At 41.1% G+C, this 23414-nt stretch overlaps 1 protein-coding gene across 2 annotated transcripts in view; it reads right to left on the bottom strand.

Annotated features, from left to right (window-relative positions):
* The window catches only part of cnksr1 (connector enhancer of kinase suppressor of Ras 1), a 39714-nt gene extending 17443 nt beyond the window's left edge, over positions 1-22271 (bottom strand). The window contains exons 1-4 of one of the 2 annotated variants that reach the window (XM_027143019.2): positions 22117-22271; positions 13486-13643; positions 12522-12724; positions 7940-8024 (exon numbers count right to left, since the gene is read on the bottom strand). In XM_027143019.2, coding sequence (XP_026998820.2) covers positions 7940-8024; positions 12522-12724; positions 13486-13643; positions 22117-22168 — 498 coding nt within the window. In that variant the 5' untranslated portion in view covers positions 22169-22271. Of the gene's footprint in view, positions 1-3746; positions 3893-7939; positions 8025-12521; positions 12725-13485; positions 13644-22116 lie in introns of those variants that run through there. The other variant, XM_027143020.2, reaches the window with a different exon arrangement.
* Between the last annotated feature and the right edge of the window lie 1143 nt (positions 22272-23414).

The following is a 23414-nucleotide window of genomic DNA, read 5'->3' as shown; positions in this document are numbered from 1 at the left end:
CAGGAGTTATTGACTTGGGAAACTCCAATCTGTGAATATGTGGCCAACTTCCCTCTACTTCAGTTCTCTCCAGCGCTGGAAAGCTGATCCTATATTAACTCGTCCTATTTCTTGCCTTATAGGAGGAAGATAATGACCAATGACTTTCTTTCTTGGACTGTTTACTGCTATTTTTTTTATTTTTTGTTACAAGCCGTGTTTCGTTAAAGCCTGTGTAAATTTATTTTGTTTTAATGTACCTGTAGGCACCTGCGGCTTATAGACATGTGCGGCTTATTTATGTTCAAAATAACTGGTGCTCAAATAATCAGGTGCACTCAATAGTCTGGAAATTATGGTAGTGCAATATAACATAGTAACTAGTGCAATATAACATAGAATATATGATGGGTATGTTGGGCTTGGATTTGTCCATGATATCCCTTTAGGCAGAAAATTACGACAATGCAGATATGCCATTAAAAAAAAACCCTCCAATCTGTAGTCCAATTCACCATCTCCAGTTTACTCAGAAATATAATCTCTCTTCAATAAAAAAATAAGGCAGCTGATGTAAAGAGAGGATTATGAACAGGTTCCAGCTGACAGAAAGACTACAGTAACTCAGATAACCACTTAGAGCAGGAAAGTGACAGATGAGCTACAACAGTAGAAAAACCACATCAGGTTCCTCTTCTCTTAGCCAAGAACACAAAGCTGATGCTGCAGTGGACGCAAACTCCCCAAAACTGGACAGTTGGAGACGAGAGAAATGTAGCTTGGACTGATGAAGGTCTATTTCTACTGAAGCACACAAACAGTAAGATCACAAGTTGGCACCAGCAGCATGAAGCCATGGATCCAGCCTGTCTTGTGGTGTATGGGTGTGTGGATTGTTTTCTTGGTACACTTTGGACTCAGTAATACCAATCAATTATCTCTTAAATGTCACAGACTGTTGTTGCTGATCATTTTCATCCCTTCATGGCCACAATTTACAAATGGCTGCTTCATGTGTGACCGTGTCACAAGGCAAAAGTTTCCTCAGACTGGTTTCATGAACAGACAGTGAGTTCAGTGTTCTTCCCAGTCACCAGATCCGAATCTGGTAGAACACCTTTGAGACGTGATAGAACGAGAGATCCACAGCATGAAAGTGCACATGAAAAAAATGCAGGAATTGCTTGATGCAATCAATCAACATGGAGCAGAAACTTTAAGGAATCTTTCCACATCTTGTAGAGTCCATGGCATGAAAAATTGAGGTTGTTTTGAGAGCGAAAATACACCGAGCCCTTTATTAGGAACATTATACTAATGCTGGCTACAGAGCGTGTATACCAAACCTCCAAACCTACAACCTGCAAACATACAGACTTTTATTATCCAAAGAGCTCTCAGTCTCACCTTTCTGGTGTCTTTTGTCTGAGGCGACTAGAAATTGGGCTCTGAAGTGGCGCACTGGAAAACTCTGTCAATGCTGTTGTAAGGAAATCACCAGTTTGAATCCTAATTATGATGCAGAAGGCCAAAGAACTGGGTGTTAGCCATGTCCCTGTCAATCATAGCCAATCGTGAGTGTATACAAGTTTATGTACAGTACAGACCAAAAGTTTGGACACACCTTTTCATTCAAAGAGAACATTTAGTTCATAACGAAAAAGTGTGAAACGACTGAAAATATGGCATATTCTAGGTTCTTCAAAGTAGCCACATTTTGCTTTGATTACTGCTTTGCACACTCTTGGCACCTGAAATGGTCTTCCAACAGTCTTGAAGGAGTTCCCAGAGATGCTTAGCACTTGTTGGCCCTTTTGCCTTCACTCTGCGGTCCAGCTCACCCCAAACCATCTCGATCGGGTTCAGGTCCGGTGACTGTGGAGGCCAGGTCATCTGGTGCAGCACCCCATCACTCTCCTTCATGGTCAAATAGCCCTTACACAGCCTGGAGGTGTGTTTGGGGTCATTTTTTTTCACACTTTTTTGTTATGTATATAATTCCACATGTGTTAATTCATTTACATTTACATTTACAGCATTTGGCAGACGCCCTTATCCAGAGCGACGTACATAAGTGCTTAAATCTCTAACATTGAATACATTAATGCTGGTTCACTAGGTTACATACTTAAGATACCATGAGTTTAAAACATTTGTTCAAAGTTACAATGAAAAAGTGTCAAAGGTTTTTTTTTTTGTTTTTTTTTAAATGCAAAAGATAAGGAAAGAAGTGCTAGTTGAAATGTTTCCTGAATAAGTAGGTCTTCAACCGCTGCTTGAAAATAGCCAGTGACTCAGCTGTCCGGACCTCTAGGGGAAGTTCATTCCACCACCTTGGACCCAGAACAGAGAAGGGTCTTGTAGTATACATGCCTCTTACCCTGAGAGATGGTGGAACCAGTCGAGCAGTGCTGGTAGATCGGAGGTGCGAGGAATGATGAGGGCTTTGAGGTAATTCATAGTTTTGATGCCTTCAGTGTGAATCTACAATTTTCATAGTCATGAAAATAAGGAAAACTCTTTGAATTAGAAGGTGTGTCCAAACTTTTGGTCTGTGCTGTATGTTGAAGAGAGCCGAAAGCTCTTTCCTCAGAATGGGACAACAGGCTTCACAGGTCTTGGAAGATACATACATTAGACTTCACCTTAATCCAACAGCAAATTTCACTTGACAGGATGGGAACTAGTAAATGATAGAGTTCAATAAAATTGTTATAAATAAAGAAGTGAAAGTCTTAACCACAGCTTTAGATTTAAAAAAGCAGATGTTCACCCTGAGAGGGTGAACATTCACAGCTAAAGATCAGTAAAGTCAATATATTAGAAAAAATGAGTATGTAACCTAAAACACAACGGGTCCAATAAGAGAACAAATTGAAATACACAGACATATATGGTAATATAGACCTCACATTCTGTTCCCACTCCACTGAATTACTGACTGCATCATTAACTACCTTTCTTGGTAACAACCAGCACTCTCAGAATCAGACCCAGTGTAACACATTAAACTAGAACAAACAAACAAAACTATGAACTGTGAACTTATACAGGGTCAAAGACACACGTGCGTGCGCACACACACACACACACACACACACACACACACACACACACACACACACACACACACACACACACATTTACTTAATTTACACATGCAAAGGCTCATTCAGGTTATAAACACTGTATTGGATACAAAAATCTAGATATGTTTTTTCTCATGAGGGCCTGCCAAATGTTCCCACTTTGTCCATATTCCTATCCTTAAGGGGATAAATCAAGATATTAACACACACACTCACACACACACATATATACACACATATACACACACACACACACACACACACACACACACACACAAACACATATACACACACACACACACACACATACACAAACACACACACGCATACACACACGCATACACACACGCATACACACACGCATACACACACGCATACACACAAACACACACACATATATACACACACACATATATACACACACACACACATACACAGTCCTTAACAATTATGACGCAGTTTCCAGAAATAGACTTACATGTAAACATGTACAGATATTTTCATGCGTTAATCCTCTTTTGGCCAAACACACACACACACACACACACACACACACACACACACACACACACACACACACACACACACACACACTGTGAGTACCAGCAGGCAGTACGCAGTATGAAACACCTCAAATAACAGAGCATATGAGTTATTGATAAAGCTGCAGAACTTTACCTGTTCCCCTCGAAACTTTAACAGAACTTTTAGTCTTCTTAGTGACTCTCTCATAGATTCAGAAGTCTGTTCTAGTCCGCTACTTACTCACTCACTCTCTCTCTCTCTCTCTCTCTCTCTCTCGCTCGCTCGCTGCAAAGTCTCAAAAAGTCCCTCCCTCGTCTCTCTTTCCTCTTTCCAAACTCATACTTCTGTTTTATCTTGAAATATCCCTCATTTAATCCACTCCACCTCCACTGTAATCTTCACATCTCCTTCTTCTTCTCCTTCTTTAGAGATCTCTCATTCTCACACACACACACACCATAGTATTTTTCAGAGGACCTTCCATTATAGAATTATTGATATAGATAAATTGAATACTAACATCAGTGCCCCAAAGAAAGTACTGTGCCTAAGTTCACGACTATTATTATCCTTGTGGGGACACAAGATCCACACACACACACACACACACACACACACACACACACACACACACACACACGTTTTCAATCTGTCTTAGGACTGTCCACTGACATACATAATATGTCACATTAACCTATTATTATAAGACCCCACACACACTTACGTACGCACGTTTACACGCACGCACAAACACACGCAGACACACACACACACACACACGTAAGCACGCACACAATAAGTCTTAAGATATCAGACACAGCATTTTCTTTCACTACCAAACACTCTCATAAATACATCACACGTTCTTTCCTAAACAAACAACCAGGACATGGATGATACACATGTATATCAGGGTTTAAACCACATCTCATTCATCTGATAAAAAAAAATAATAAACCTTCATCCAAATAACAGTTATCCTACCCATCGACGTCTAAAGGACCGAAAACACTCCGAAAATGGTCAATATACAGAATCCTCAACATATTGTAGATATGAACCTCAACATATTCAAGATATTGTAGTATTTTAGTCTCCAGAAGAAAAAAAAAACAGTTCAATATTTAAATACAAAATGTTTCCTTATCGTTTAAACGTCGGTGCAGACGACACGCCGACGGATTTGATCCGACAACATCAGGATCATCAGGTTTCACCAAAGTCTGTAAATACGGGTGAACTGAGCTCCGAGAAATCCTGACAGTCATGTCAACATTTCCATAATTCGACCTGAATGCAAAACAGAAGCGTGTTCACTAACGCTCGTAGAATTTCCGTCAAATATTCTTCTCTCCGTCACCTTCTGCTTTGGATTTCTGATAACTTGTTGAAACCAAAGAAATACTCATGTTAAGGTCAGTGAAAGCTTCTAACGCATTTTCATGCGAACAAAAGACAAACGCGAAGACGTCCATCATCGTAGAATGAGCACAAAGATAACGTCTGACGATGTTCAGGCTTTCGGTATTCAGCTCAGTCGGATGCAGCGTTACTGAGATCACTGACGACAAATCACATCACAGCCCTGACCTAATAACCAGGTAACGAAAAGGTCACAAGCAAGCTGTCTGCGTCACGTATAACCGTTTTTGCTTGACAGGACGTGACACGCAGAAATGGCAAGCGTCGTCACGACTGCGAGGCGCAGGTGCACGTTTACAATACGGTCAAGACGCCGGAGAAGGTGAAGAAAGGCAGAACAGCAGAACAGAGACACTCTACAGTGTCTCTGCTGGAGATAGGATCCTTTCTGAAAGCAGTCACGCACCACGCTGAGAGACGTGACCTTTTCACTACGGCTGCACGGTAATCGGCTGCAAGCCACGCTGAAAATCTCAGGAAATGTACACGCCGTAACACACACATGTTCATGGCTTGGCTTTTAATCCAGAAATCATACAGCAATGGACATGTTTAAGAAATAAATCACTTGATCGTGAGTAAATAGTGACACTCACACACATTCTCTCATATACATACATGTATGTGTGCGTGTATAACATTATATACACACACACACACACACACACACACATACGCACACACACACACACACACACGCACACAACTCAGACTCTCTCAAACACTCCCTCTGCCCCCCCTCTCTTTCTCTCTCTCTCACACTCCCTCTCTCTCACACACTCCCCTCCTCCCACACACGCCCTCTCTCTCCTCTCCCTCTCTCTCCTCTCCTCTCCCTCTCTCGCTAACTCCTCTCTCTCAACTCCCTCCCTCTTCACAACCTCACCTCTCTCCACACACGCCCCTCTCTCTCACACCCCACACTGCACACACTCCCTCCTCCCACACACACACTCCCTCTCTCTCTCACACACACACACTCCCTCTCTCTCACACACACACTCCCTCTCTCTCTCTCACACACGACACACTCTCCTCTCTCCCTCTCACACACACAACCACACCCTCCTCTCCACCATCCTCTCTCTCTCACACACACTCCCTCTCACACACTCCCTCTCACACACTATCTCTCTCTCTCTCTCTCTCTCTCACACACACACACACACTCTCTCTCTCACACACTATCTCTCTCTCTCTCTCTCTCTCTCTCTCTCACACACACACACACCCTCTCTCTCTCTCTCTCTCTCTCTCTCTCTCTCTCTCACACACACACACCCTCCCTCTCTCTCACACACTTTCTCTCCCTCTCACTCATTCCCACTCCCTCTCACTCACTCCCACTCCCTCTCTCTCTCTCACACACACACACACACACACACACACACACACACACACACACACATGTGGAACACAACCCAGATGTGTGTAATACCCTGATCACAGCTGTGTTTCTCTCACTGACAAACTACAAGCAGGAATGTGGACCCAAATATGAATTCTGCAACAACAGGAAGTGGACTAAACAATGGGCTGCAATTAGAGTGTGGTCTATTAGAATAGACACAACACACTGAGGAGGCAAAAGACCACAAGGTATTTACTGACTCACTGATTATTACACAGTCACACAGCACTGAGATTGTTTAACATTATAAACACACACACACAGTCTCACTCTCATTTCCACTCCTTCCTTCACATTTTCCATTGTAAACATGACTCGGGTTGCTGTACCGCCTTTGTTCTTCCTGCACGTGTGCAAAAACATTTCATGAATGCACAGACTTATCTTCGACTCAATCGTTTCCATACACACAAGTTTCCAAGGAAAAAAAAAACACAAAGTTGCTGAGAGCAGATCTTCGTACATAAGCAAAACAACGGCATGAACATGTCAGGCAGATAAGCAGAACAGGTTTGTGCTTGTGCACCTGAGGATTCCCATGTGTGTGAAGGGTTACAGCATTAATTCAGTGAGACCATGACTAGCACTGCCATTACATTTACAGTTGACACCCTCATCCAGAGCGAATAATATTTGGCCTAGAAGTGGCAGCTTGTTAGTCCTGGGACTTAAACCTACAACCTTCTGACCAGTAGCACATTACCTTAACCACTGAGCTACGACTTCTGTAATAGTACTGATGGGCTGGTGGTAGCCTAGTGTTTAAGGTGTTGGGCTACCAATCGGAAGGTTGTGAGTTCGAACCCAGGTCCCCCAAGCTGCTAATGTTGGGCCCCTAAGTAAGGCCCTTAACCCTCAATTGCTCAGCTGTATAAAGAAATGAGATAATGTAAGTCGCTCTGGATAAGGGCGTCAAATACCAAATGCTGTAAATGTAAATAAAGCATGTGTGTGAGGAAAAGCAGATATAATTAGAACAATTAGAACTAAGAAGCCATTACGTGTGTGTGTGGGTGTGTGTGTGTGTGTGTGTGTGTGTGTGTGTGTGTATATGTATGTCTAAGCATTAGAGCACAACTTTCTCCTCTTACAACCAAGTTTTGGTTGCTGTCTCACTCCTACACCTACTATCGCCTTGCCCCGCCCACTCTCCCTCTGCCACACCCACTTTGGATGCTCACTGGCCACAGGTGAACCTCTGATATCTTAAAAAAAAAAAAAAAAAAAAAAAGTCATCACTCTGCTCTCCTGATTTTTCCCTCTCTCTGTCACACTTTTTCTTTGGCCACTGATCCTTCCCTCTCTAGATCTCTGATCCTTTCACATACATTCCTTGGGGTGTGTGTGTGAGAGGGTGTGTGTGTGTGTGTGAGAAGGTGTGAGAGGGTGTGTGTGTGAGAAGGTGTGAGAGGGTTTGAGAGGATGTGTGTGTGTGAGAGTGTGAGAGAGAGAGACACACACACACACACACGCACACAAAAGTGGTAGAGATATTAAATACACCAACACTGACCTTCTGTATCATGGAGCGCAGATCTGTACACAGATCAACAATGATCTTAAAGTCTGTATATCCTGTCAACTCTGCATACTGGTGCCTATTAACACACACACACATACACACACACATACACACACACACACACACACACACACACACACACACACACACACACACACACACACACACACACACACAGATACATAATGTGGTCAAGGAAGAAAATTGAAGCTGAAAATATATAAGTAATACAACAGTCTATTTGTATTTAAGTGAAAAATTTCCCAGCTTGTTAGGAAGCAGGAGTCAGAGAACAGCATGGCAGGGGTGGGGCTTGAACCCCCGACCTTCTGAATAGAGACCCAGAGCCTTGACCAGTCCACTGCCCTGGACCAGAGCCATGCACTTGGCTGGATAATATTCACTTCAATTGTATTGCGGTTTTAACACTAAACATTGTCTCTAAGCAGCTTTAAAGAAATTTAAAAACATAGAATAAAAAACAACACGGATTACAAAAATTAAATTAATATTAATTCCTAATATTTATCCCTAATGAGCAAGCCGGAGGTGACGGCGGTGAGGAAAAACTCCCTGAGACTCAGAAGAGAACCTCATCCTCATTTGGGTGACACTGGATAGGAAATAATGTCAATGTAAATAATGTCCTTTTTACAACAGTTTGTATTCGAGTGGAATTAAGCAACAAAGCTTCTGAGGAACTAACAGGATCCACGTCACGTTGGGACGGGACAAGAGCATGCTACAGCATCGGAAGTGGCCTTGATAAGTAGGTAAATCATTACCTTTTACATTGAGGAAAACTACCTTTGAAAACCTCGCTTGCCTAAGATTACCTGCTATCTCTGGTGCCCTGGTGTACACCTGACCCAGGGGTCGGCAAACTTAAACACTCAAAGAGCCATTTGGAGCCATTTCCCTCAGAAAAAAAAAAAACACAGGAAGCCACAAAACCCATTTGACATCTAAAGTGAAGATAACACCACATATATCGTTTTTTACCTTTATGGAAAGTATAGAAAAAACTGTAGTGCGTTGCATTTACTGTATGAAATCAATGAACTGCTACAGAGTAAACGGAATTTTATTTCTGCAGGCAAACAAAAATATTTTGAACAGTTTGAACTAAACTTAAGCTAAAAGATGCTGGGTCGAAGGTTACTTTCAAATAAAATGTTCAATGTCTAAGTGAGTCCTCTTCGTATTTATGACCAGGGCTCACAAGTTTCGAAGACAGGCAAGCGTGACATCTCCAACCCCTCAGCAACCCCAATTTTTTTCATTGGTTGTTGCGTTAAATCTTACCCAGATAGTGCTATCTTCTGATTGGCTATTGTGTAGACTCTTTTATTTGATTGGCTGATAAGTGTCAGGTTCGACAAAGAACTGAGACGCGCTTGATTCCTGCCCGGTTCCATAGAGACAGCGGTGCGGACAGATACATTTTTGGCGCTGCGGCATATTAAATATATGATAAATAGTCAAAATGTTTTTCTGCGTGAGAAATACGATGTGTGGTGGGAGAGCGTGAGAAAAGACCCAAATGCGTGACTGTCACTCTCAATGTGTGACACCTGACAGCCCTGCATGACATCAAAATTTTAACTTGCCGTCTGCAACGAACCAAAAATGCGTCTGCTTCTGTGTGTCGGATTTCGCAAGTCGGCAGTTATGACGTATATTTTGAGCGACAAAAAAAATTAAACGGTTTATTTGAATGTTACAAGAGCATCATGATCTTAGAATTTAGAATTTTTTTAAAAATTAACTAACTAAAATAAAATAAATTTAAATTAAATATTTATTTTCCAAATCTACAGGAAGCCGCAGCACAGGGATGAAAGAGCCACTTGCGGCTCCGGAGCCGCGGGTTGCCGACCCCTGACCTAACCAGTGCCGCTAAAGGTCTAAGCCCCTAAAGGTATGTGCTATGTATTGCACAAGTAATTGCTGTAAAACTCCAGTTCGAGTCAAAAAAACATCCAAAAAAAAAAGTCGTCTCTGATTTGGACATTTTGGACAATTTCAGCACAATCTCTAAACAGTCTCGAGACTATACACAGAATTTACACAGTAAAACAAGAAGCAGCCAGTAAGCGTCAGTTCTAAGGACAGGAACAAAGAAAACCTTCAGATCACTCAAATAACCACTCTTTTCTTCTGTGGTGAGAAGAAAACTCCTCAGATCACACATGATGTCAAACCATGAGGCGGGGGAACTACAAGAGCTACAACCACAATGAGTCCCAGATCTGACAGGAAACTGAGGCAACGTGGTCAGAATGGAGAGAGAAAAACGTTCACTAAACCTGTATGCTGCTGGATAGAGGGGAAAAATACCACTTCTGACCTGCACATAGTGAGTTTATTCCTAGTGCCATAAAAATACTTCGGGTACGATGACCTGGATGTTTGGTTTAGATTTAAATCGTTCCCAATCCTTTCTGCTTAATTCAGATGTGTGTCAGTGTGAAAATCTTCAATCCCTTGTAAAAAAAAAAATTGAGCTTTAGTTACAAACTGCACACCGTGTGTGGAAAAAAAAATAAAAAAAGACCAAACCGGTTGGAGATCCTTCTCACTGATTTGTCTGCCTGTGCTCTACTCTACAAACCTGATGCGTTTACGGAACATGCGGGCATGTGATCACTGATTGACTTGTCCAAATGTCTTGATCCCTTAAACAAGAAACAAAAATAAATCTGTCCTGTAGCCTTCTGTACTGTATATGAGGGATTTGTGTATTATTATTATTAATATTATTATTAGAGGAAACACGGAAGCTGAACATGTTGTTTTTAGGATGGCCGTGTCGACTTCCTCTCACGACTCAGAGCAGCCTAAGCCACACGAGCAGCCAAACAATGGGACGAAGAGACAATGAGGAGCTGAGTTTAAAACAGGAACACCTTCGCTTTCGGTAGCGAGCATGAATATGGATGAAATGATCTCCTGAATCGTTCAGTCGCTTCAGGATAACGCAACATCGGAGAACTCAAAGAACTCAAACGTGACGTGACGTGACATCATCAGAACGTGCACTCGACCGAAGGACCGTCGAGGTTCCCAAGTTACGAGATAATTTGGTGTTTCCGATACAGAAAAAATTCTCTGTGGTGAAGGAGAGAATTTCTGTACTGAATGACAGGTTAGTTCTTTCTAAATTGCCGTTTTGCTCATCTTCATTTATGCAGATCACCAACTATTCTACAGTGCTGCGAAAAAAATTATCATCATCATTGAAAAACTGCATTTTGTATTTGATCAAATTATTTTTGTGCAATATTAAACTTTGCTCTATAATCTGTATGTCAAGTGTGACAGATATGAACAATATTATACAAAGAAATTATCTGAAAGGGGCAAATACTTTTTCACAGCACTGTATGCGTGTTGTACGTTTGAACACCATAAAAACTTGCCTTTGACCAAAATTATCATCATCATCATCATCATCATCATCATCATCATCATCAGGCTAGCTCACTGAGTAAAGTGTGTCCTGTTGTCAAAATGAAATAAAAAATTTAAATAAATAAAAAGGAATTGACAAGATCATAAATCCCTGTATGTTAATTAACTCTGGCCCGCGGTGTAATTATATTTGGCCCGCGAGATCATATCAGATGTGCATTACAACTGGCTAGCCGCATGCTCCGCTAATACTACAAATCCCAGAATGCCTTGCCACTGTATTTACGCATAGTCACGAACAGCAAGCGCTCCTCATTCTCTGTTGACAGTCGTTAACAACCATGTTACAGTCACAGCGGGCAAGTTAATTCTGCACTCCACAAAAATGGCCAAAAGAAAGATAGAAAATAAGAGCTTTAAAGACAGGAGGGAGGCAGATTATCTGTTCACCAATATAAAGGACAGACCTGTTTGTCTTGTGTGCTAACGGAGCTAACGTGCCTGTAACGAAAGAATATAACATAAGAAGACACTATGACACGAAACATCATGAGAAGTATAAGGACCTGGACGTAAAGCAGAAGCTCCAGAACTCGGAGGAGATAAAAAAAAGTCAGGTTTCCCGACAGACTATGTTCATGAAAGCTAAATCAAAAAGTGAAGCTGCTGTAAAGGCCATAAAGCTTTATAGTGGCAGCAGAGACAAAGTCTATGGTTAAAGTTTGCGACATGAACACCACTGATGTGTCTTTTATTTCAAATTTAATTTAATGTGTTTGTAATATCAAGCTCTGGTTGTTCCAAATCCTGTGTTTAAGCAAAACTAAAGTTTGTTTCCATATAAAAAAGGTTGAACATTAGATAACAATTGCAGTTAATTTTTCAATAAATATTCAGTTTGGCCCGTGACTTTATCTCAGATTTATATATTATATATTATATATTTATATGATATATATATTTTGGCCCACTGTGACTTAGAGTTAGAGTAACTAAGTTCACATAAACAAGCATAAGTTAAATTCCAGCATGTCGGTGCAGCATGCAAGTTTGCGCTTTGTGTCTTAGTTCCACTTTTGATTTACTCAGTAAAATGACAGGCTGCAATTTGTGTGTGTGTGTGCGTGCGTGCGTGTGTGTGTGTGTTTGTGTGTGGTACCTGTTGAGCAGAGAATACAGGGCCTTGGCTGCGATGATGAGATCCAGTACAAGCTGTAGTTCCTGATTAGGCACGGTTGTGGCTTTGTGCCCGTCGTACGTGTTGACACGCCATTGACACTGAATACCCATCTGCAGGGAGTGAGCGACAGCACGCAGCTTCTCCGTTAGACTGCGCACATTCTCCCCAGCCTGACCGTACGTCTGTATAAACACACACGATCACACACCAATTATATGACAGATATTATTCTCAGTCTCAGGCCCTCAATCTGACATTCTGATGAGTTTTATACATTTTTCTGCCTACAAGGTTCAGAATAATGAAAGCTGCAATTTTATTGGCTCTCTGCATCGGACAGCCGCCATGTGCTGGTTTTAAGCAAGCTGATGAACAAAATGCCACAATGAGTTGTTAATGTTTTTGTTTTTTAGAAAGGCAAGCGTATTTTGTGTACAGGAGCTGTTGACAGGCAGGGGTGTCTCAGTTTCTGCTAGGCAGGCATTTTAATTCTGGTGAATCGTTGAGGCGAATCGTTGAGGCGAATCGTTGTGGCGAATCGTCTTACCAAATTCTCTAATGAATGCTTGAGGTCTAGATTGTGAGACTTATGCACCCATGTGCACAAAAATTACTTCCAACATATGCACACACTGTACATTCACTAGCCACTTTAATAGGAACACCTGTACCCAGCTCCTTAAATACAAATATCCAACCAGCCAATCACATGCAGCACAATCAGTATGGAATCATGCAGACACAGACAAGAGATTGCTTTCACGTGATTGGTTCAAGCTGAAAGGGAAATGAAATTACACATCTTTACAACTGTGGAGAGCAGAAAAGCAACTGAGAATGCACAACACGTGAAAGCTTAAGACAGACATACACACACGGGCACGCGCACACACACACACACACACACGGGCACGCACAGACACACAGAGAAAATAGGAGATACCAGAGTGCAGAGTTTCTCTACGGCGTCGAGGATCAGCTCCTGGTGTCCGATCTTGTGCACGCCGAGCTTTTCGAGCTGCTGTGAGGATAACTGTAGCAGATCCACCCCACACAACTGCCACCGATCGAATGCGTACTGCTGCAGCGATGTATCCAAACCTGCACACAACACACACACAAAACATTGCTGAACTGAATAATGAGTTCGAGAACGCAGGCTTCGGTTTCACAGCAAAACAACATTCGGACACAAAACCTAGAAGTGATACCTGCAACTTACCTTATAAATAAATAAATAAATAATGCTGGTGCAGTCCACAGTAAAATGACACAACGCTTCTTCAATAAAAACACAGAACTAAGTGACGTGACATACGGCTAAGTATACTCAGAATTTGTTCTCTGCATTTAACCCATCCAAAGTGCACACACACACACACACACACACACACACACCCCACACACACACACACACACACACACACACCGTGAACACACACCCGGAGCAGTGGGCAACCATTTATGCTGCGGCGCCAGAATGGGGGTTCGGTGCCTTACTCAAGGGCACCTCAGTCATGGTATTTGTGACCCGAGACTCGAACCCACAACCTTAGGGTTAGGAGTCAGACTCCCTAACCATTAGGCCACGACTTCCCCAGAACTACAGGAGACAATACAGAACTAAGAACATTACATGTTCTACACAGTACTGCAGAAACTCCATGTGTAAACGGTGCAAGACGTTACAGTACGACAATACACAAAAGTACACAGTTTAATCATTAATAAAGCCTAAAGGGGATCATTCAAAACAGTAAATCTGATCAGAAGATCAAGGGTTCAAGCCCCAGCACCACCAAGCTCTCCAGTCTCCCGAGTAAGACCCTTAACCCTCTGTGCTTCAGGGAGATACACTATACATCAATCATTCATTCATTCATTTCCTACCGCTTATCCGAACTACCTCGGGTCACGGGGAGCCTGTGCCTCTCAGGTATCATTGGGCATCGAGGCAGGATACACCCTGGACGGAGTGCCAACCCATCGCAGGGCACACACACACTCTCATTCACTCACACACTCACACACTACGGACAATATTCCAGAGATGCCAATCAACCTACCATGCATGTCTTTGGACCAGGGGAGGAAACCGGAGTACCCGGAGGAAACCCCCGAGGCACGGGGAGAACATGCAAACTCCACACACACACAAGCCGGAGGTGGGAATGAACCCCCAACCCTGGAAGTGTGAGGCGAACGTGCTAACCACTAAACCACCGTGCTTCCCCCGTATCTCAATCAATTCAAGTTAATTTATGTGTAATATCGCTTTACAGAAGCAGAAAAACATAGAATAAAAATTTTGTTTCAAATGAAGTTAGTATTTATCTCCAACATCTATTACTAATGGTCAAGCCTGAGGTGACGGTGGTGAGGAAAAAACCCCTGAGACGATATGAGGATGAATCCTTGAGAGGAACCAGACTCAGAAGAGAACCTCGTCGTCAGGAAATAACGTCGATGTAAATCATGTCCTTACTACAGCAGTTTATAGTCGAGTGGAATTGTGCAACCGAGAGCTCCTGAGGAACAAACAGCATCTCGGCTGATCGTGTGCTCTGACCCTGACTTCCTAACATGCTGGAACATGCGAAGGCAAGAATTTCACTATGCTGTTATGTACAGTGCTGTGAAAAAGTATTTGCCCCTTTCTGATTATTTCTTTTTCTTTGTATAATATTGTTCGTATTTGTCACACCTGAGTGATACAGATTAAAGAGCAAAGTTTAATATTACACAAAGATAACTTGACTAAATATAAAATGCCGTTTTGCAACGATAATAATAATAAATGGTGCGTTTGGGATCGTCGTCCGGCTGCTTAAACAAAGTGTGCCTGGGGGTAGGGTGGGGTGGGGTAGGGGGGTTAAATACATTTCCACAGGACTGTATTTGCGACAAACAAAGTCTTCTTCTTCATCTTCTACCTCTTTAAATCCACACTTACTGCATTACATACAGCCTCAAAAATCCTGCTTAATATTTCAGAATAGAAAATGTGCACAAACTCCTTTCGAGGTCGATTCGAATGAAGTCTTTTTTTTATCATCAGGAATGAAAGCAACTAAAGCAACTAAAGACTAGTGGCCGTGTAAACATTTGTGTCCAATTACTTTCAACTGCCGTTCACTCAGAGAACAAGTGTGTGGAGTACACAACTCCCAGCTCGCCGACATCAGGACCCGTATACATAAAGTCTCTAAGAATAAGCTCCTAAATTAGCATAAATATTTCTAACTAGGAATCTTGTCTTAAGAGTGATTCAGGACCAATCACAGAGCGACTCTGAGCAAGGAAAATACAACAACGTTTATCTTAGAGAGTAGGCGGGGCTTAACCCTGTTACTAGGTATGACACATTCTTATGGAGACTGTGATTGGTTGTCTATTACAGAAAATAATAAATAGGAGCGCTTTTAAAATCGGGTCTATTATAAACCTTCATTTTGTCTCTGTTAAGATATTTGATTCTATATCGTGTAGGGATTCTGTTCTGTTCATATTAGAGCTGCTCTAACATCTGTGTGTTATAAATATAATAAATGTAAACATCTCCGACACAGTCAGAAATGTCATAGAGCAAAATTATATCATTTCTGCCACTATGGCATTTCAGCTCTGCTTCGGGGGCGTTAGTGTATCATCTAATTGTCATCATGGCAGAATGAATATATATATAGACAAAGAGAGAGAGAGAGAGAGAGAGAGAGAGAGAGAGAGAGAGAGAGAGAGAGAGAGAGAGAGAGAGAGAGAGAGAATGTCATTTCTGTGCTGTGTCTGAGATGTTATCTCTAATATGATTGGTCACAAAAATAATCCCTGCACGATCTAATCTGTAGCATCTTTTTAACTCACTGTCATTATTAAATATTGTACACAACACATTACATCTCCCTCTTCACCTTTCGGCCATTTTCTCCTCTGATAAAGAAACTCTTAAATCTCTTAAAGTCCTCCTCACAACTCCTTACACTTTTTGACCTTATGACCTCTTTAAGGATTAAGATTCTTTATGAGTAACGTTTATCTTTACTAGGATATTTTCTTTCATTTTAAAGGGAAACTTTGTTCGAGTATCAGAGCCATTAGAGAAGAGATAACTAATAGACACTACTAGAATATAAAGCAACACTAATAGAATATAAATACTACACACAAGCAGAGAGAAAAACCTGGGACTGAACCTGACTGTAATTACCTGACAAAAATATCACCACAATAACCAGAGACGTCGTCAAGAACCAAGCCAGCAATCTAGAAGTTCTATAAGGAATCGTACTACCACCTTAAAATAAAAAAACAAAGAAAAAGTGGCAACCGCTGATGATTAGAGGTTTCACACAGCTTTGTCTTTATCTTTATGTAAGCAGAAACAACAAGCATTTATCATTCAGATCGTGTGTCACTGCCATTTAGTTAACCATGGTGTGTCTCAGTCGGCTCCTCGTTCAGTATTCAAGCCACTCATCAGAGAGTCAGACACTTTCAGAGCTTTCTCTCTCTGTCTGTCTGTCTGTCTGTCCGTCCGTCTGCATGTCTCACTGTGCACATCTGTCTGTCTGTCTCTCTCTCTGTCTGTCTCTCTCTCTCTCTGTGTCTGCATGTCTGTCTGTGCATCTGTCTGTCTGTCTCTCTCTCTCTCTGTCTGCATGTCTGTCTGTCTGTCTCTCTCTCTGTCTGCATGTCTGTCTGTCTGTCTCTCTCTGTCTGCATGTCTGTCTGTGCATCTGTCTGTGTCTGTCTCTCTGTCTGTCTTTATGTTTTTCTGCATGTCTGTCTGTGCATCTGTCTGTCTGTCTCTCTCTCTCTCTGTCTGCATGTCTGTCTGTGCATCTGTCTGTCTGTCTCTCTCTGTCTGCATGTCTGTCTGTGCATCTGTCCGTCTGTCTGTCTCTCTGTCTGTCTTTATGTTTTTCTGCATGTCTGTCTGTGCATCTGTCTGTCTGTCGCTCTCTCTGTCTGCATGTCTGTCTGTGCATCTGTCTGTCTGTCTCTCTCTCTGTCTGCATGTCTGTCTGTGCATCTGTCTGTCAGTCTGTCTCTCTGCATGTCTGTCTGTGCATCTGTCTGTCTGTCTCTCTGTCTGTGCATCTGTCTGTCTGTCTCTCTCTCTGTCTGCATGTCTGTCTGTGCATCTGTCTGTCTGTCTCTCTCTCTGTCTGCATGTCTGTCTGTGCATCTGTCTGTCTGTCTGTCTCTCTCTGTCTGCATGTCTGTCTGTGCATCTGTCTGTCTGTCTGTCTCTCTGCATGTCTGTCTGTGCATCTGTCTGTCTGTCTCTCTGTGCATCTGTCTGTCTGTCTGTCTGTCTGTCTCTCTGTCTGCATGTCTGTCTGTCTGTCTGTCTTTCTCTCTGTCTGTCTGTCTGTCTCTCTCTCTGTCTGCATGTCTGTCTGTGCATCTGTCTGTCTGTCTCTCTCTCTGTCTGCATGTCTGTCTGTGCATCTGTCCGTCTGTCTGTCTCTCTCTCTCTGTCTGCATATCTGTCTGTCTATCCGTCTGTCTGTCTCTCTCTCTGCATGTCTGTCTGTGCATCTGTCTGTCTGTCTGTCTCTCTCTCTGTCTGTATGTCTCTCTATATGTCTGTCTGTCTCTCTCTCTGTCTGTCTGTATGTCTTTCTATATGTCTGTCTGTCCCTCTCTCTGTCTTTATGTCTGTTTGACACTCTCTGTCTCGGTCTCTCTCTCTCTGATCTCTCACTCTCTGTTTCTATTTCTGTCAGTCTATCTCTTTTTCTGTGTCTGTCTGTGTGTTTCTGTCTCTCTCTCTTTCTCTCTGTCTGCTCTCCCACTCTGTCTGTCTGTCTGTCAGTCTCTTTCTTTGTGTCTGTCTGTGTGTGTGTGTCTGTAAATCCTCCTTGTGCCCTGTACCCTTCACTCCCTAAAAATACCCCATAATGCACTGCAGATCCAGTGAGTATAAACGCTCACTATGTTCCTTACTGGAAACGACGTCATATATTCTGAAGTCTCTTACCTGGAAAACAAACAGGACAAACTCCCTGTTTGTTGTTGTAAAAGCTCTAAAATGATTACAGTCAGAGAAACCTGATTCTTACACGCTTTGTTTGAGTCTAATAACATGTTTTTTTACACCACTAGCTAGCCAACAATCCTGCTCGGAGCATCGTGACAAACGTGTGTGAGCTAGCTAACAACCTTCATGACATATAAAACTTATATTTGATATGTTTGTGTTTTTACAGTCAGTGATGAAGAAATTAGAAGTCCTCAGTGTCCCAAAGTTTAGTGAGCCAGAGTTCATTCACCATCTGACTGAGACACACTGAGACACACCCAAGTTATAAAAAACTAGCTTTTAAATGTCTTTCCTATGATAAAACTCCCAAATGGAAAACTCTAAATGTACAGCACGAGCGAGTAGATCAGACTCCTCCTCTGTTTGCTTCATTGACGCTGATACGATCGTATTATTGTATAATAGATGGATTTTTTTTACAGCACAGACCCTACAGCATGAATGAATACACAAACCGACGGTCGATACGCACTATAGCTGTATTAATATTCTCTACAATTTAATTCTGAATCTAATTGTACACGACTGACTCCCAGTAAAAAAACCTACGGAGGTGATGGGAACGTTCTGTGATTCATCATTCTGTGATTGCTCGAATTGTATTTTTTTTTAACGGCGGTTTAACAGAATTACGCATGTGTTTCATTCTAGTATTTATTCCCACATTGTTTATGTTGTTGTAGGGGGGCACGGTGGCTTAGTGGTTGGCACGTTTGCCTCACACCTCCATAGTTGGGGGTTCGATTCCCACCTCCGCCTTGTGTGTGTGGCGTTTGCATGTTCTCACCGTGCCTCAGGGGTTTCCTCCGGGTACTCCGGTTTCCTCCCCCGGGCCAAAGACATGCATGGTAGGTTGATTGGCATCTCTGGAATATTGTCAGTAGTGTGTGTGAGTGAATGAGAGTGTGTGTGTGTGTGCCCTGCGATGGGTTGGCACTCCGTCTAGGGTGTATCCTGCCTCAATGCCCGATGAAGCCTGAGATAGGCACAGGCTCCCCGTGACCCGAGAAGTTCAGATAAGCGGTAGAACATGAGTGAGTGAATGAATGAATGTTTATGTTGTAGTCCAATGGCATAAAATGTGATTGATGCGGCTAAAAATGCTTGATTTCGCTAAAGCAGGTTTTTTTTTTAATGGTGATTGAATTGGTGAAACTGCCAGCACAAGATTCTTCCTGTAAACTCATACCAGTGAAGACTCACACGTGATAACTTTCTCTGAGCGCTATAAGCATGATCTGAATGCTAAATGCATGTTGTGATTGAGTCACTCAAAGCATCTCTGTAATTTTTAAACAATCCTCCTCTGGATATCAAAATTTTAGCTTGATTTTTACAAAATCGCACAATCCTGGAGAGACTGATTACATGGTCCATGTGACACTGCACCTACTACTAGTGTGCATGCTCACATAACAAGACGTTAGAGTATAAACAGAGCCTGTGAGTGTTTACAGAGGTCCTGAGAATGCAAGGGATTATTGCCGAAAAGCAAAACAATTGATAACAACATCGTAACAACATCACATCGTCACATAACTCGGCTCTACTACCCACCTTTGACACGACGAATCTTTAATAAACAAATTGTTAGCGTTGGCTAATGGTTGTGGTACAAAAGGACACTAAAGTGATGTCTTTTTTAAACAGGAGAACAATCAACTTTATTAGGAAGGTGACAGTAACTCGGTTTATTCCTTACATATGTACATTTCTGTATTTCGTTTTTCCACCACAATCTATTAATAAACCTATTTCTCTTTATTCTATTTCTCACAACAATCTTTCACTACTCACTGGAGCTATAACTGTATCTATAACGACATTAATCTGTATTATAACATAACAGCGGGTTTATTTTATTGTCCATATTGTTATCGTGGATAGTAATAAAATGATTGTGATTGTTACGCATTTTATTTGCTCAATACTCAGGTGGTGATTGTGATACTTTAATAAAGCCGGATTTGTTCAGAATTCTTAATAAATCTCAGTATTTTTTTTCTCCACACTGTAGCATCAAAAACAAGACTATACACTATTTTTGATAGTGATCTATGAGAAGATCGTTAAATCTTTTACAGTATAAAAAACGATCCAATTACAATTCAGACGGATGCAATTCGATATTTCATAACGTCACTAAATCCGCAATGATAAAATACGATATGACAATTTATTCTGAAATCTCTGGTACTGTTAATTTGCATGTCAGTTTAAAAATATAAATTATTTCAATAATATTCTACGAATGTTGCCTCGATTCACGTAAACTCTCACCGTTTTAATCAATGCTTCGATCCTGACTGTCTGACACTAACATTCACTCAGTGGCCATTTTAATAGGAACACCCTGGCATTTTATCTTGAACATAATATTATAATCGCTGATTTATCTCATGCGTATCTCTCGGCTCATTTTGGCTTTTGTCATAGCCGTTTCTTCCAGATCCTGCTCACTCGTAACTGATTTTGAGTCTGTTTGTCTAAATAAATGCACTACCTCTTAGTGTTTACACACAGTCAAATTAACTTGGGCAGGTCAGCTAGGATGCAAACTTTTGAGCTTTCGAACGAAGATAACGGCAGACTTAGACTTGGTGTCTAAAATAATGTTGTTTTAAGGCAGGTTTTAAACAAATTGTGAGTAATATGACTATTATTATCAGTAGAAGTAGTAGTTTCACTTTAAATATGGATGTTTCGGGTGACTATACACGTTAATGAGGCACACAGATATAAATGAACTAAAATACGTCAAGAGGGATGTAAAGCTTCCAGCTTCCCATTAAATATAACTGCTGACTCTGACTCAGCTGCCATAATGTTTAAGCTGTAGGGTGAATGGCATAAACATGGAATAAACATGGATTTCAGTATTATAGTATGATCGTGGCACCATTAAGGGGAAAAAAAACAGGGTTAAGATTAGACTATAGCATTGAAAGTGTACATTTAGACATCTAGTCACATTCTTGGAGGTGTAAGGCACTGAAGGAAGTCTTGGACTAGTTGATACTCGCAGTGACTGTAGAGCCTGCGGCCAACTCCCAACACTGTGTGTGTGTGTGTGTGTGTGTGTGTGTGTGTGTGTGTGTGTGTGTGTGTGTGTGGTAAACAAGAAAGGAAATTATATAAAAGGTACGAGGTATGTCCTTACTAGTTTTTACGCTGCGTGTGTGTGTGTGTGTGTGTGTGTGTGTGTGTGTGTGTGTGTTTAGTAAAAGAGAAAGAAAATGATATAAGTACTAAATATTTTCTTACTAGTTTTTACGCTGTGTGTGTGTGTGTGTGTGTGTGTGTGTGTGTGTGTGTGTGTGTGTGTGTGTGTGTGTGTGTGTGTGTTCTGTAAAACACAAGCCCAATAAAACAAGATCACACACCCGATCACTTCCTCATTCCTGCTCTACACCATCCCTGGGGATTGAGTTCGGTTCTCTTTAATCTTCCCCTCCGTGTCACTCACATATCAGCTCTAAACCCTGACACACAGAGTCACCTGCCTTTAGTGAATAAAGCACAAGTTACCTGTGAGCCAGGCGGTGACTCTGTCGGTGCTCCAGGACGTTATAGGCTCCATGAGGAGCGTTGATCCCCGTCCTGATCTCGGAGGGCTGAGCAGGACTTCTCCCGTGTTACCAACGTCGAGAAAAAACTTCCTAATAAAATCCACGCCTACAGGCAGGTGAGCCACGCCCACTTTGCAGGTAAGCGGTCCTGAACAGCCAATAGCGTGCGGCGTGAACTGTGACGTCAAACTCTCACCTAATCTCTTCTATTTAAAACAAAAGTTTATAAAACTGTAGTAAAAACGTAACAAAAAATACATGTTTACATGAATTTCCTTTTGAAATAAAATGTCATTAAAATGAAATATTTTATCCATATGAATAGTGTGGTTATTTACATTTCTATTCCATTTCATTTATACTAGACAACTGCATACATTTTAAGTTTGTTCATTAAACATAAATTACCTCATTTAACTAACCAACACATTTAAAACATCGTTTGTTTTTCAGATCAAAAAAGATCTATTGAGATATCGCACGATTCAAGGTTAAACACAATTAACTATCACTTTACTTTCACGGAGATCATAGACATTGCTGCCCCTACTGGTAAAAACCGGTAACTACAACAAGGGCTAATATCAGCCCTTTGGTGTAGAAAACATGTTGCATATCTCATTGAATCTCATGCTGCCTTTGGCTCATAATTAATAATGTGGCAATAAGAAGGAAGGGGTTGGGGAAACATGGACGCAATAAGATAGCAAGAAATCTGTAATGAGTGATGAGTGATTTCATGTATTATATTAATTTATTATAGTGTTACTACTGTAATCTTTTCTCAAAACAAAACATATATAACAACAACAACAACAACAACAATAATAATAATAACAACAACAATAATAATAATTATTATTGTTGTTGTCGTTATAACAATAATAACAATTATTATTATTATTATTATTATTATTATTATTATTATTATTATTATTATTATTATTATTATAACATATAATAACAATAACAACAACAACAAAAATAATAATAATAATAATGATGATGATGATGATGATGATGATGATGATGATTATGATTATGATTATTATTATTATTAATAATAATAATAATATTATTAATATTTATATTATTATTATTTTAGAGTATTTTATGTTGGGTTTTTTTAGACTTCCGTATTAAACACTTTTAAACAAAAGGTTCCTAAAGGGTTCTTTGCTTCCCAGAAGTTAAATCGGTGTTAAGGAGTTTTGTTTGAGAAGCCAGTATGTTATAGTGTACCATGCACATACACAT

The sequence above is a fragment of the Tachysurus fulvidraco genome, chromosome 12 (genome assembly GCF_022655615.1).
Source record: "Tachysurus fulvidraco isolate hzauxx_2018 chromosome 12, HZAU_PFXX_2.0, whole genome shotgun sequence".
Classification (NCBI taxonomy): domain Eukaryota; kingdom Metazoa; phylum Chordata; class Actinopteri; order Siluriformes; family Bagridae; genus Tachysurus; species Tachysurus fulvidraco.
The sequence above is the reverse complement of the archived record's forward strand: the minus strand, read 5'-3'. Positions and strand labels throughout refer to the sequence as shown.